At 41.1% G+C, this 11,962-nt stretch overlaps 1 protein-coding gene across 1 annotated transcript; it reads right to left on the minus strand.

Moving 5' to 3' along the window:
- Positions 1-155: 155 nt before the first annotated feature.
- On the minus strand, positions 156-9,798 carry LOC139531856 (proteasome activator complex subunit 2-like). The gene is made up of 11 exons (XM_071328772.1): positions 9,642-9,798; positions 8,012-8,044; positions 7,821-7,883; positions 6,711-6,797; positions 2,028-2,073; positions 1,741-1,838; positions 1,425-1,493; positions 1,231-1,298; positions 1,051-1,105; positions 850-936; positions 156-603 (listed from the first exon to the last, which is right to left on the minus strand). Exons 1-11 carry the CDS (start codon positions 9,777-9,779, stop codon positions 523-525), a joined length of 825 nt encoding a protein of 274 aa, XP_071184873.1. The 5' UTR covers positions 9,780-9,798; the 3' UTR covers positions 156-522.
- Positions 9,799-11,962: the final 2,164 nt, after the last annotated feature.

Here is an 11,962-nt window from a genome sequence, read left to right on the forward strand (position 1 = left end):
TGACCACAGAACGCCGGCCGTCACTTTCTGTTAATTTCCCAATGATTTTACTTGTTAAAAATCGCCACAGTTCTACTGCGTGGACGACGTTCGTTATGGTGTGTCTTCCCTAGAAGTCCGCTGGAAGTTTTCAAAATTAGTCTCTAGGTTCAGTGTTAAACATTAAAGATGCGTTTATTAGCATGAAAAAAAAACTGAAAAATCTGGACAAAGCCAAGCAGCTTTGTTGCAGATGTACAAACAGGACTGATTGGTATAGTAGGATACCCAAGGATGGAAATTAAACAAGTCTGCTAGCCTGAGGCTAGTAGAAAATGTGCCAAACTAGCCCGCTAGCTAAATTCCCTCATTTCAAATATCGCATGGCATAGTACAATGTCACCCAGGTTATTACAAACTGTGGTCTAATAGCCTGGCTGGCCAGTCCCAACAATACTTAAATTCCATCTTTTAGTATACCCCTGAAAAATGTCACATCGTTGAGCCTGACTATTCTTTCATTCCTCCCCCTTCATGTGTATCTCAGTACATTGAGGGCTTTTCTTCTCCTTTCGGATTAGTGACTTTTTCCAGGTTCTTGCTGATGATGTCATACAGTTCCGCCTGTAGCACACAAACACAAATAGAAACATTGAAGTAAGTGCTCTTGCATCTTTTACAGTACACTGGAGATTATCTTTGGGGTTGGAGGTTTATAGCTGGACCTAAAACAAACCAAGTTGTGGGACGTAGTTTCATCTTGACATTAGTTCACTTTAGAGATCTAAAAACAGACCCTATTCCCTATTTAGTGCACTACGTTTGACCAGAGCCCATAAGGGGCACTATATAGGGAACAGGGTCACTCACATAGAAGCCACGGATGTCCAGAAGGATGACTCTGATGTCAGAGTAAACAGCCTCATCCTTCTCATGGACCAGAGAGCGGTAGTCCATCTGATAACAGGAAGAAGGAGAAGAAATATGGGGATGAGTAAGAGAAGGGCATGTGTCAGACATCGGGTCAGTTGAATACAAAATTGGGTAGTGTCTACAAATGCCAATTCTCACCACATGAGTTAACTTGGAGGCTTTAGCCACTGCATCACCCCTCTCTGAAAAGTACCTGAAGGACCAAAAGTTATTGTGAAATGTATATCTATTTTGTCAAAGGTTATTGTCAAATGTAGGATCAATGTATGATAACCTCAACTGCTCTAAGTTACTTGAACGTATGAAAAGCTATCATACTTGTTAATGTTGGTGTGGAAGCCGTCCACTTTGGTCTTCACTGCAGTTATTCTTTCCAAGATTTTCTCCTGGAAGTAACACATGAAAATGTCGATTTTAATGAAACTTCAGGAGAATACAATTCCATCTGTACCAGTTTAATGTTTTTCATGAACGACCACTTGACCTTAAACATACGTGTGTTGACCATTTACCTGGATTGCAACGCCAAAGTCATTCCCATCCTCTATTTTGGGAATGAGATGCTGAATCCAGCAGGACACCTAAGAAGATAAACACCAATGACTGCTACAGTAAATTTAAACCTTCACCAGCCTGTATCAGAGCGTTGCATCTCATTTGACCACAAGAGGTCCCTGTTGCTTTATTGTATTCTTACTGTAATGGTCTCAGTGCTAGGACATCTGTCTAATTCTTACTGTAATGGCGGTCTTCCGCAGTGCGAGGATCTCTGTATGATTCTCACTGTAATGGTCTCCCTCAGTGGTAGGATCTCTGTATAGTTCTTACTGTAATGATTGTCTCCCTCAGTGCTAGGATCTCTGGTTTGACTCTGTCAAGCAGCTTCACAATCTTCTCATTCCCTTTGATGAAGCCACATTTTGGAGCTGAAAGAGAACAAGGAAAAACAACACCAACTGGTAAGTTGCCACCCCCTGCATCCACATAAAATACATTTATGTAAAATAATAAAATACCCACTACTTGGAATTATTTTAGAAGCCTATTTTAAAATAATTGGTCTTGAGCTAAGGAATGGCAACTACCACTCCTAAATGAAGGCCACTGTCTCTTACCTTTCTTCTTCTTCTCATCATCATCATTCTTGTCAGTTTCCATTTCCTGGAGGGAGAATAAATTAGTCAATCTGTAGCCTTTGCCTACCATGTCAAATATACAGTGCATTCGGAAAGTATTCAGACCTTCACTTTTTCCACATTTTGTTACATTACAGCCTTATTCTAAAACGTATTAAATCAAAAAAATTATCATTAGTCTACTACACACAATACCCCACAATGACAAAACAGGGTTAGAAATTTTGGCAAACGTATAAAAAAAGAAAACGATACCTTATTTACATAAGTATTCAGACCCTTTGCTAGGAGACTCGAAATTGAGCTCAGGTGCATCCTGTTTCCATTGATTATCCTTCATGTTTCTACAACTTGATTGTAGTCCAGCTGTGGTAAATTCAATTGAGTGGACATGATTTGGAAAGGCACACACCCGTTTATACAAGGTCACAGTGCATGTCAGAGCAAAAACCAAGCCATGAGGTCGAAGGAATTGTCAATAGAGCTCAGAGACAGGATTGTGTCGAGGCACAGATCTGGGGAAGGGTACCAAAACATTTCTGCAGCATTGAAGGTCCCCAAGAACACAATGGCCTCTGTCATTCTTAAATGGAAGAAGTTTGGAACCACCAAGACTCTTCCTAAAGCTGGGAGCCCGGCCAAACTGAGCAATCAGAGGAGAAGGGCCTCACTCTGACAGAGCTCCAGAGAACCTTCCAGAAGGAAAACCATCTCTGCAGCACACCACCAATCAGGCCTTCATGGTAGAGTGGCCAGACAAAAGCCACTCCTCAGTAAAAGGCACATGACAGCCCGCTTGGAGTTTGCCAAAATGCACCTACAGGACTCAGACCATGAGAAACAAGATTCTCTGGTCTGATGAAACCAAGATTGAACTCTTTGGCCTGAATGCCAAGCGTCACTTCTGTTGGAAATCTGGCACCATCCATACAGTGAAGCATGGTGGTGGCAGCGTCATGCTGTGGGGATGTTATTCAGCTGCAGGGACTGGGAGACTAGTCAGGATTGAAGGAAAGATGAACTGAGCAAAGTACAGAGAGATCCTTGATGAAAACCTGCTCCAGAGCACTCAGGACCCCAGACTGGGGTGAAGGTTCACCTTCCAACCGGACAACGACCCTAAGCACACAGCAAAGACAACGCAGGAGTGGCTTCGGAACAAGTCTCAATGTCCTTGAGTGGGCCAGCCAGAGCCCGGGCTTGAACCCGATCGAACATTTCTAGAGAGACGTGAAAATAGCTGTGCAGCGACGCTCCCCATCCAACCTGACAGAGCTTGAGAGGATCTGCAGAGAAGAATGTAAGAAACTCCCCAAATACAGGTGTGCCAAGCTTGTAGCATCATACCCAAGAAAACTCGAGGCTGTAATCGCTGCCAAAGGTGCTTCAACAAAGTACTGGGTAAAGTCCACATACTAATGCAAATGTGTTCAGTTTTTTATTTTTCATAAATTTGATAACATTAAAATAAAGTTTTGGATTTGTCATTATGCGAGTGTGTAGATTGATGACGGGGAAACAAAATGTGGGGGGGGAAAAATCAAGGGGTCTGAATACAGTGTATATGATACTCTTATAATGAATGAGCTAACTGCTATTCAAACCTAAATGCTTTCCCCAGCAGAGAAGGCCAAAAACCAACTAGAGACGCGCCACTCTACAGGAACTGAGTAAAGTGGGGGATCTCCTGGCTAGAGACAAAAGCCCTCGCACAGAAGACAGTGAGGTGGAGCATCATGGTGGATGCCCTATGCTCCCAATTGTGCCAAGCGGTTAAAGTAAAGCAAGTCAAACCATTCAATCCTGTTGATCTATACTGAACAAAAATATAAAAACACAACATGCAACAATTTCAAAGATTTTACTGAGTTACAGTTCATATAAGGAAATCAGTCAATTGAAATAAATGAATTAGGCCATAATCTATGGATTTCACATGACTGGAAATACAGATAAGCACAGCACCTGTTGGTCACAGATATCTTTTTTAAAGTTTTTATTCAAAGGTAGGGGTGTCAATCAGAAAACCAGTCAGTATCTGGTGGGACCATCATTTGCCTCATGCAGCGCGACATCTCCTTCGCATAGTTGATCAGGCTGTTTATTGTGGCCTGTGGAATGTTGAAACTCTCCCCTTCAATGGCTGTGCGAAGTTGCTGGATAATGGAGGGAATTAGAATAGGCTGTCGTACACGTCAATCCAGAGTAGAGGTCGACCGATTAAATCGTAATGGCCGATTAATTAGGGCCGATTTCAAGTTTTCATAACAATTGGTAATCGGCATTTTAGGACACCGATTATGGCTGATTACATTGCACTCCATGAGGAGACTGCGTGGCAGCCTGACTACCTGTTATGCGAGTTCAGCAAGGAGCCAAGGTAAGGTACTAGCTAGCATTAAGCTTCTCATAAAAAACAATCAATCTTAACATAATCACTAGTTAACTACACATGGTTGATGATATTACTAGTTTATCTAGCTTGTCCTGCGTTGCATATAATTGATGCGTGCCTGTTAATTTGTCATTGAATCACAGCCTACTTCGCCAAACAGGCAATTTATCAAGCGCATTCGTGAAAAAAGCACTGTCGTTGCACCAATGTGTACCTAACCATAAACATCAACGCCTTTCTTAAAATCAATACACAAGTATATTTTTAAACCTGCATATTTAGTTAATATTGCCTGCTAACATGAATTTATTTTAAATAGGGAAATTGTGTCACCCTTCTTGCGTTCTGTGCAAGCAGAGTCAGGGTATATGCAGCAGTTTGGGCCGCCTGGCTCGTTGCAAACTGTGAAGACCATTTCTTCCTAACAAAGACCGTAATTAATTTGCCAGAATTTTACATAATTATGACATAACATTGAAGGTTGTGCACTGTAACAGCAATATTTAGACTTATGGATGCCACCCGTTAGATAAAATACGGAACGGTTCCGTATTTCACTGAAAGAATAAACGTTTTGTTCTCAATGATAGTTTCCGGATTTGACCATATTAATGCCTTAAGGCTCGTATTTCTGTGTGTTATTATATTACAATTAAGTCTGATTTGATAGACCAGTCTGCCTACCACCGCTCAGTCAGCAGCAGGCTCGTAAGCATTCATTCAAACAGCACTTTCGTGCATTTGCCAGCAGCTCTTCGCTGTGCTTCAAGCATTGCGCTGTTTATGACTTCAAGCCTATCAACTCCCGAGATTAGGCTGGCAATACTAAAGTACCTCTTAGAACATCCAATAGTCAAAGGTATGAAATACAAATGGTAGAGAGAAATAGTCCTATAATAACTACAACCTAAAACTTCTTACCTGGGAATATGTTAAAAGGACTTATGTTAAAAGGAACCACCAGCTTTCATATGTTCTCATGTTCTGAGCAAGGATCGTAAACGTTAGCTTTTTTACATGGCACATATTGCACTTTTACTTTCTTCTCCAACAATTTGTTTTTGCATTATTTAAACCAAATTGAACATGTTTCATTATTTATTTGAGACTAAATTGATTTTATTGATGTATTATATTAAGTTAAAATAAGTGTTCATTGTTCATTCAGCATTGTTGTAATTGTCATTATTACAAATATATATAAAAATCGTCCGATTAATCGGTATCGGCTTTTTTGGTCCTACAATAAATCGGTATCGGCGTTGAAAAATCATAAATCGGTCGACCTCTAATCCAGAGCATCCCAAACAGGTTCAATGGGTGACATGTCTGAGCATGCAGGCCATGGAAGAACTGAGACATTTTCAGCTTCCAGGAATTGTGTACAGATCCTTGCGACATGGGGCTGTGCATTATCATGCTGAAACATGAGGCGATGGCGGTGGATAAATGGCACGACAATGGGCCTCAGGAACTCGTCACAGTATCTCTGTGCATTCAAATTGCCATCGATAAAATGCAATTGTGTTTGTTGTCCGTAGCTTATGCCTGCCCATACCATAACCCCACCATGGGGCACTCTGTTCACAACGTTGACATCAGCAAACCCCTCCCCCACACAACATCATATACATTGTCTGTGGTTGTGAAGCCGGTTGAACGTACTGCCAAATTCTCTAAAACAATGTTGAAGGGGCTTATGGTAGAGAAATGAACATTCTATTCTCTGGCAACAGCTCTAGTGGACATTCCTGCAGTCAACATGTCATTTGCACACTAACTTGAAACATCTGTGGCATTGTGTTGTGTGACAAAACTGCACATTTTAGAGTGGCTTTTTATTGTCCCCAGCACAAGGTGCACCTGTGTAATGAGCATGCTGTTTAACCAGCTACTTGATATGCCACACCTGTCAGGTAGATGGATTATCTTGGCAAAGGAGAAATGCTCACTAACAGGGATGGGGGAAAAAAATATATTTAAAAATGTGCACAATTTGAGATGAGCTTTTCATGCGCATGGAACATTTCTGGGATCTTTATTTCAGCTCATGAAACATGTGACCAACACTTGTTGCGTTTATATTTTTGTTCAGTGTATATGGTATGTGTTCCAAATAGCACCCAGTTGCCTATATAGTGCGCTACTTTTGAACAGAGCCCTGTGGGTAGCCCAATGGGCCCTAGTAAAAAGAAGTTCCCTAGTGAATAGGGTGCCATTTGGGAACAGATTTTGTATTTGGTTAGAAGAGCATGATAGCCAGTCACCTCATCCTCTGGAGTAGGAGGGTCTGGTATAGGGATGTCTAGAGGAGCATGGAGAGTGGACAGGTCTGTGATGCTGAGATCCTCCTCCTGGAAGAGAGATGGAAAGGAGAGTGGGATGGAGGAAGAGCAGGAGGGATAAAGGAGAGGAAGAGAGGAGTGGGAGGGAAGTGGAGAGATAGATGAGAGGAAAGTAGGTAGATAGTTGGACAAGATATGGATGAAAAGGTTGGTTAATTTCACAATGTGGGAACAGACAGTGATACATGGAATGTGAACTAATGTGGTGGATGAATCAGAATTAGTTGGGTAACATAAGTAATTAAGATGTCATATCTGCATAATATTCTTATGTGATATACTTTTTATTCGAATGTATCCCTTTGTACTATAGTGTTGGCAGTTGCACTTTTCCCTTCTCAAACAAGGCTCAGTCACTTGGGGCCCAGAGAGGGGAGAGGTCAGGCTTGTCTTTCACATGTCCCTGGTGCTATGCAGAATATCAGAAAGTGAAGAAGACAGGATGGAACATTGTCTTCATATGTGAATGTATCCGTTAAACCATGTGAAGGGATGGCGTGATTAAGGGGGAACCAATTACTTGACTCCACAATGTCTGTGCGCAAGTCACTCCCCTCAGTGAGCTTGTCCAGGAGTGGGGAGAAGTTTTTTTTAACTTGAGATGGGAGTATATAGAGTTGACAATTGAGTTATGCCTTGGATGAGGTAATGTTTTGGTACTATAAAGTACCAGGAACGAGATTAGAACCTTGTTTTAGAGACCAAACTGAGCGATAATTTATAGCGAATGCAATCTGGCTAAAGGATACTCCTTTCTCAAGTAAAAGGCCCTTTGTGAAGAGTTCCTAAGATCTGTGGTTCGTCATGTAAGTTGAGAGGGGTGTATCTTAGCTATAAAAGATCTTTGTATTCTACTGTAGGGACTCTCAGAATTCATTATAGACACTGAATTTATCTGAGAGTCAAATGGCTATTGTAAAGCTCATATTATTAAACATTAAGTTTAAGTATAACTCTGACTGGTGTGTGGTTTGTAACTCTCCTCATTTGGTAATACAGGAAATTGCCACGCCACTAACCAATGAGGCATACCTTCAGCAGGTTGTCCAGTTGGGTGATCTTCAATGGGATGTAGTTTGAAAACAGATCCTCTGCCTAAAAATAACAGAAATAGGTAAGAACTAACTACACCATTATGCCACAACGGCATGTCCCTTTCTACTTCAAATGGTCATGCAATTGCACCAGCAGACATCTGTTAACACAATAAGGCAAACACATACCTGTTGATACAGAGACTGGCGGAAGTTATCCACCTAATGCGAAGGGATGAAAAGAAGATACTTTGGCTGCGTTTCAAACTCATAAAAGACACACCCTCGTCCACTTACCCTCGCCTTATGCCCTTGGGGGAATGCCCGCAGCCATATTTGTCGTCGGTCCAAATGATTAGCCAAGCAAGGGAAGTTTGCAACCTAAGCCCCACAGCCCTCGTTTCTTTATGGAGTTTGCGAGTGTACAATTATGTTCACTTTGGGGCCTGAAACGCCCTATAATTCAATTTTCGACGATTGTACATCCGCTAAGAAGAGTCCGCCAAAACTAAAAACCTATATGGCAATATAGAATCAACATACAAGTTTAAGTAAAAACAAATGTAAATAAGTTTAAAAAATTGTGCTACTAATGCACAAGCACGTCTTATAAAAGTAATGATGTTTTTGTTTGGTTATCTTTTGGAAATTGTAGAAATAAAACATTTTTCTTCTTCAGAAGTTCCAGCTAGGCAGGCTAACGTCAGTTAGCCAATTAATTTGCTAGCTATCATACAGTAGGCGTATATTATTAAATGATATAGTTAATAAGTAGACATGCAATCATAATTGACTGTAGCGCATATAAAGCACACAGGCTACCGGTGGCTGAAAACACAATCATCTGGGGATGAACGAGTGACGAATTTCTGGGCAAGGGCGGTCCATTTAAAAATCATTCCTTCCTACCTTGCCCTGGAAGTGTATACTCGTCAGACGTCATAACACGTCATCGGAAGTGTCCAAGTGTTAATTTGAGTGCTGAGGGTGTGTCTTATGTGTTTGGAAAGCAGTCTTTGTCTATGTGGTGCATAATGTGGAAATAGGTGTACTTAACTAATACTATAAAATAACTTAAACTCACAAGCACATTAGGATCAGTGTGTCATAATTGTGTAATCTATTGTAAACTACCTTTACACACCTAAACTCAGGCGGTGTTAGTCGCACTGCAAAAAGGTCAATGGTATGACCTTGTAGGTCCCGTGTAGCTCAGTTGGTAGAGCATGGCGCTTGCAACGCCAGGGTTGTGGGTTCGTTTCCCACGGGGGGCCAGTACAAAAAAGTATGAATGTATGTACTTGTAAGTCGCTCTGGATAAGAGCGTCTGCTAAATGACTTAAATGTAAATGTAAAAAAAGACAGCCTAGAACGCCCCCTCAATCGAGTAAACCAGTGAAACCGTTTTTGTTTTGCTTTCGCTTTTGCATAAGTAATGGCTGTCTGGCAGAATGACTAGGGAATTTTCCAACTAACAACGGCTGTGCGTAACAGAACAAAATGTAACAAGTTAGTTGCCATATCGCAAGAAGAATATCGCAAGAAGAAAAGTGTAGTTATAACATATAGTTATTCTTATGCAACCATTCGCGCACAATTAAATGGTAACATTTAACACATTTAACACAAAAAAAATTAAGCCCAATTAACGCTAGCGAGGTTCCTCGGTCCATTGACGTGATTTAGGCTACATATAGCTTCGATGCAAAGCTAAACTAATCTAGCTAACGTTAGCTAGCTACATCGTGGAGATGCCAAAAAAAACGGCTAAATTAACGCTTAACACTTATTAACAACATATGCATTAGTTAGTGCTTACCTTCGCTGCGTTTACACTTTTTATTTTCAGTACAGATGATCTCGACATTTTGAGCAAACGGTTTAGTGAAAATTCTATCAAGTAAAAGGCCCGTCGTTGTAAATCTATTTCCTCAAAGTAGCCTACTTTCGTTTTCATAGGATTACATTCGAAAACCACCTGATCAAGCCACACCCACTGAATTAATTCTTCAAAAAATATATAGTCGCTTGATATTTAGCACATTTGTTTGCTATTGAATTAAATGGCCATTTCAAATACAGTTGCTTGCTCACGAACTCATTATTGGAGACTACCAATACCAAAACTCCCCATACAAAACATCTTTACTGGGGACATTTTAATTGAGGGAACCCACAACAATTGTGTCTAACATTTTTTGGCATTGGCATAATTATATTATATTTCCATCGAGGTTGGCTTTGATTAAAGTTTCATCACAAACGCATTGATGATCATTGACCAATAGAGGGCGGCACACATCAAGGTTTATATTTCCCCATGACGGATGTCTTCACTTCACTATAGGACTACCCATCACTGCATACCTGCATAGCAGCTTATCCGTTTGTACGTTTTATATGCATACAAATATAGCCTATGATAATGGAATACACATACCATTGCTTGTCAAACTTGGTATTTGGTATTTTATTAGGATCCAAATAGGAAAGCTAGACTAACCAGGAGGACATGTCTAAAAAGCTTTCCTCACTATATTTATAATAATGTCTTCATTTGGAGGTATTCTACCTGCATATACTCTAGTCTAAATAGTCAGACATTCTGAATCAATTTTCTACTCACCCAATGTTCAGATCAAGACCCTGGGACTTAACACCTCCCTCTGCAACTGGATCCTGGACTTCCTGACGGGCCGCCCGCCAGGTGGTAAGGGTAGGTAACAAGACATCCGCCACGCTGATCTTTAACACGGGGGACCCTCAGGGGTGCGTGTTCCTCAACGTGATCAAGACAAAGGAGATGATTGTGGACTACAGGAAAAAGAGGACCGAGCACGCCTCCATTCTCATCAACGGGGCTGTAGTGGAGCAGGTTGAGAACTTCAAGTTCCTCGGTGTCCACATCACCAACAAACTAACATGGTCCAAGCACACCAAGACAGTCGTGAACAGGGCACGACAAAACCTCTTCCCCCTCAGGAGACTGAAAAGCATTGTTGGTTAAAGGCTTGTGAGTAAGCATTTCACTGTAAGGTCTACACCTGTTGTGACAAATAAAATTGGATTTGATAAAAATTTACTAGGACTCAAAAGTAGTGCACTATAAAGGGAATATGGTGCTATTTGGGAAAAAAACTGTGTAAATGGATCTAATTGAATTATCACATTACATCTTTGATTACGGTTAATCCTTATTAAACCATTAGCTTGGGTTGTGAAAATCCTCTTTAAAAGGATTAGTCCTTCAACACACCCAGTGAACTAAAACAGGTAAATGTGGGCGTAATGATTCCTCTTAAACAGGTGCCCAATGGCTCTCTCCATCTGATTAGTAATGTACACATTACCAAGGTTCTCTTACAGTTGTCTTCAAGTTACTGTTCTGGCCAGACTGGTGCAACATCAAACACTCCTACTCTAAAAAACTTGACACATACGGCCCCTGGTTTCGCCACTATTGTGGCCTACTGTAATGACCAGATAATAGGTGTTATATAAGGTGAATGAATCCAATAGCTGCAGTATGCAATAAGGCATGAGGGGGGTGTGGTATATGGCCAATATACCACGGCTAAGGGCTGTTCTTATGCACAACGCAATGCGGAGTGCCTGGATACAGCCCTTAGATGTGGTATATTGGCCATATACCACAAACCCCAGAGGTGCCTTTTTTTTGCTATTATAAACTGGTTACCAACTTAATTAAATGTTTTGTCATACCCGTGGTATAGCATTCAGGGTTCGAACCACCCAGTTCATAATGGCATTAGACTCTGTCCAGTAGTCCACTGACTGACAATACCATTTCTATTTGTCAAGGCACAGCTGGAGAAGGTTGTGGAGGCACAACTAAGAGAAGCAATAAAATCCTTGAAGCAAGTGGAGAAAACGGCACAGAACCGATCCTGATGAAGGATATTTGTGAATGACCTATGCTCCCCAAAGACCAAAAAAGTTTAAGTCAAGTACGTCACTTTACTCTTAGAAACCGATGAGAGGACGAGGTGGTAGATTGTACTAACCAGTTGGATACGGGGTATTTGCATAGGTCATTCCTAAGACCTGTAATGGTAGGCCTACTGCAGAGTTTGGCCAAAGTATTACTGAAGGAGTAGGCGCCATGTCAGTGTTAGCATT

The sequence above is a fragment of the Salvelinus alpinus genome, chromosome 10 (assembly GCF_045679555.1).
Source record: "Salvelinus alpinus chromosome 10, SLU_Salpinus.1, whole genome shotgun sequence".
Classification (NCBI taxonomy): domain Eukaryota; kingdom Metazoa; phylum Chordata; class Actinopteri; order Salmoniformes; family Salmonidae; genus Salvelinus; species Salvelinus alpinus.

Bases quoted from the DNA above. Each gene is read 5' to 3' on its own strand.
- LOC139531856 (XM_071328772.1), bottom strand. From the start codon at position 9,779: ATGAAAACGAAAGTAGGCTACTTTGAGGAAATAGATTTACAACGACGG. The intron at 7,884-8,011 runs GTATGTGTTTGC...TGTTATTTTTAG, and splicing joins GCCAGTCTCTGTATCAACAG to GCAGAGGATCTGTTTTCAAA. The intron at 937-1,050 runs GTGAGAATTGGC...TCCTGTTATCAG, and splicing joins CCTCCAAGTTAACTCATGTG to ATGGACTACCGCTCTCTGGT.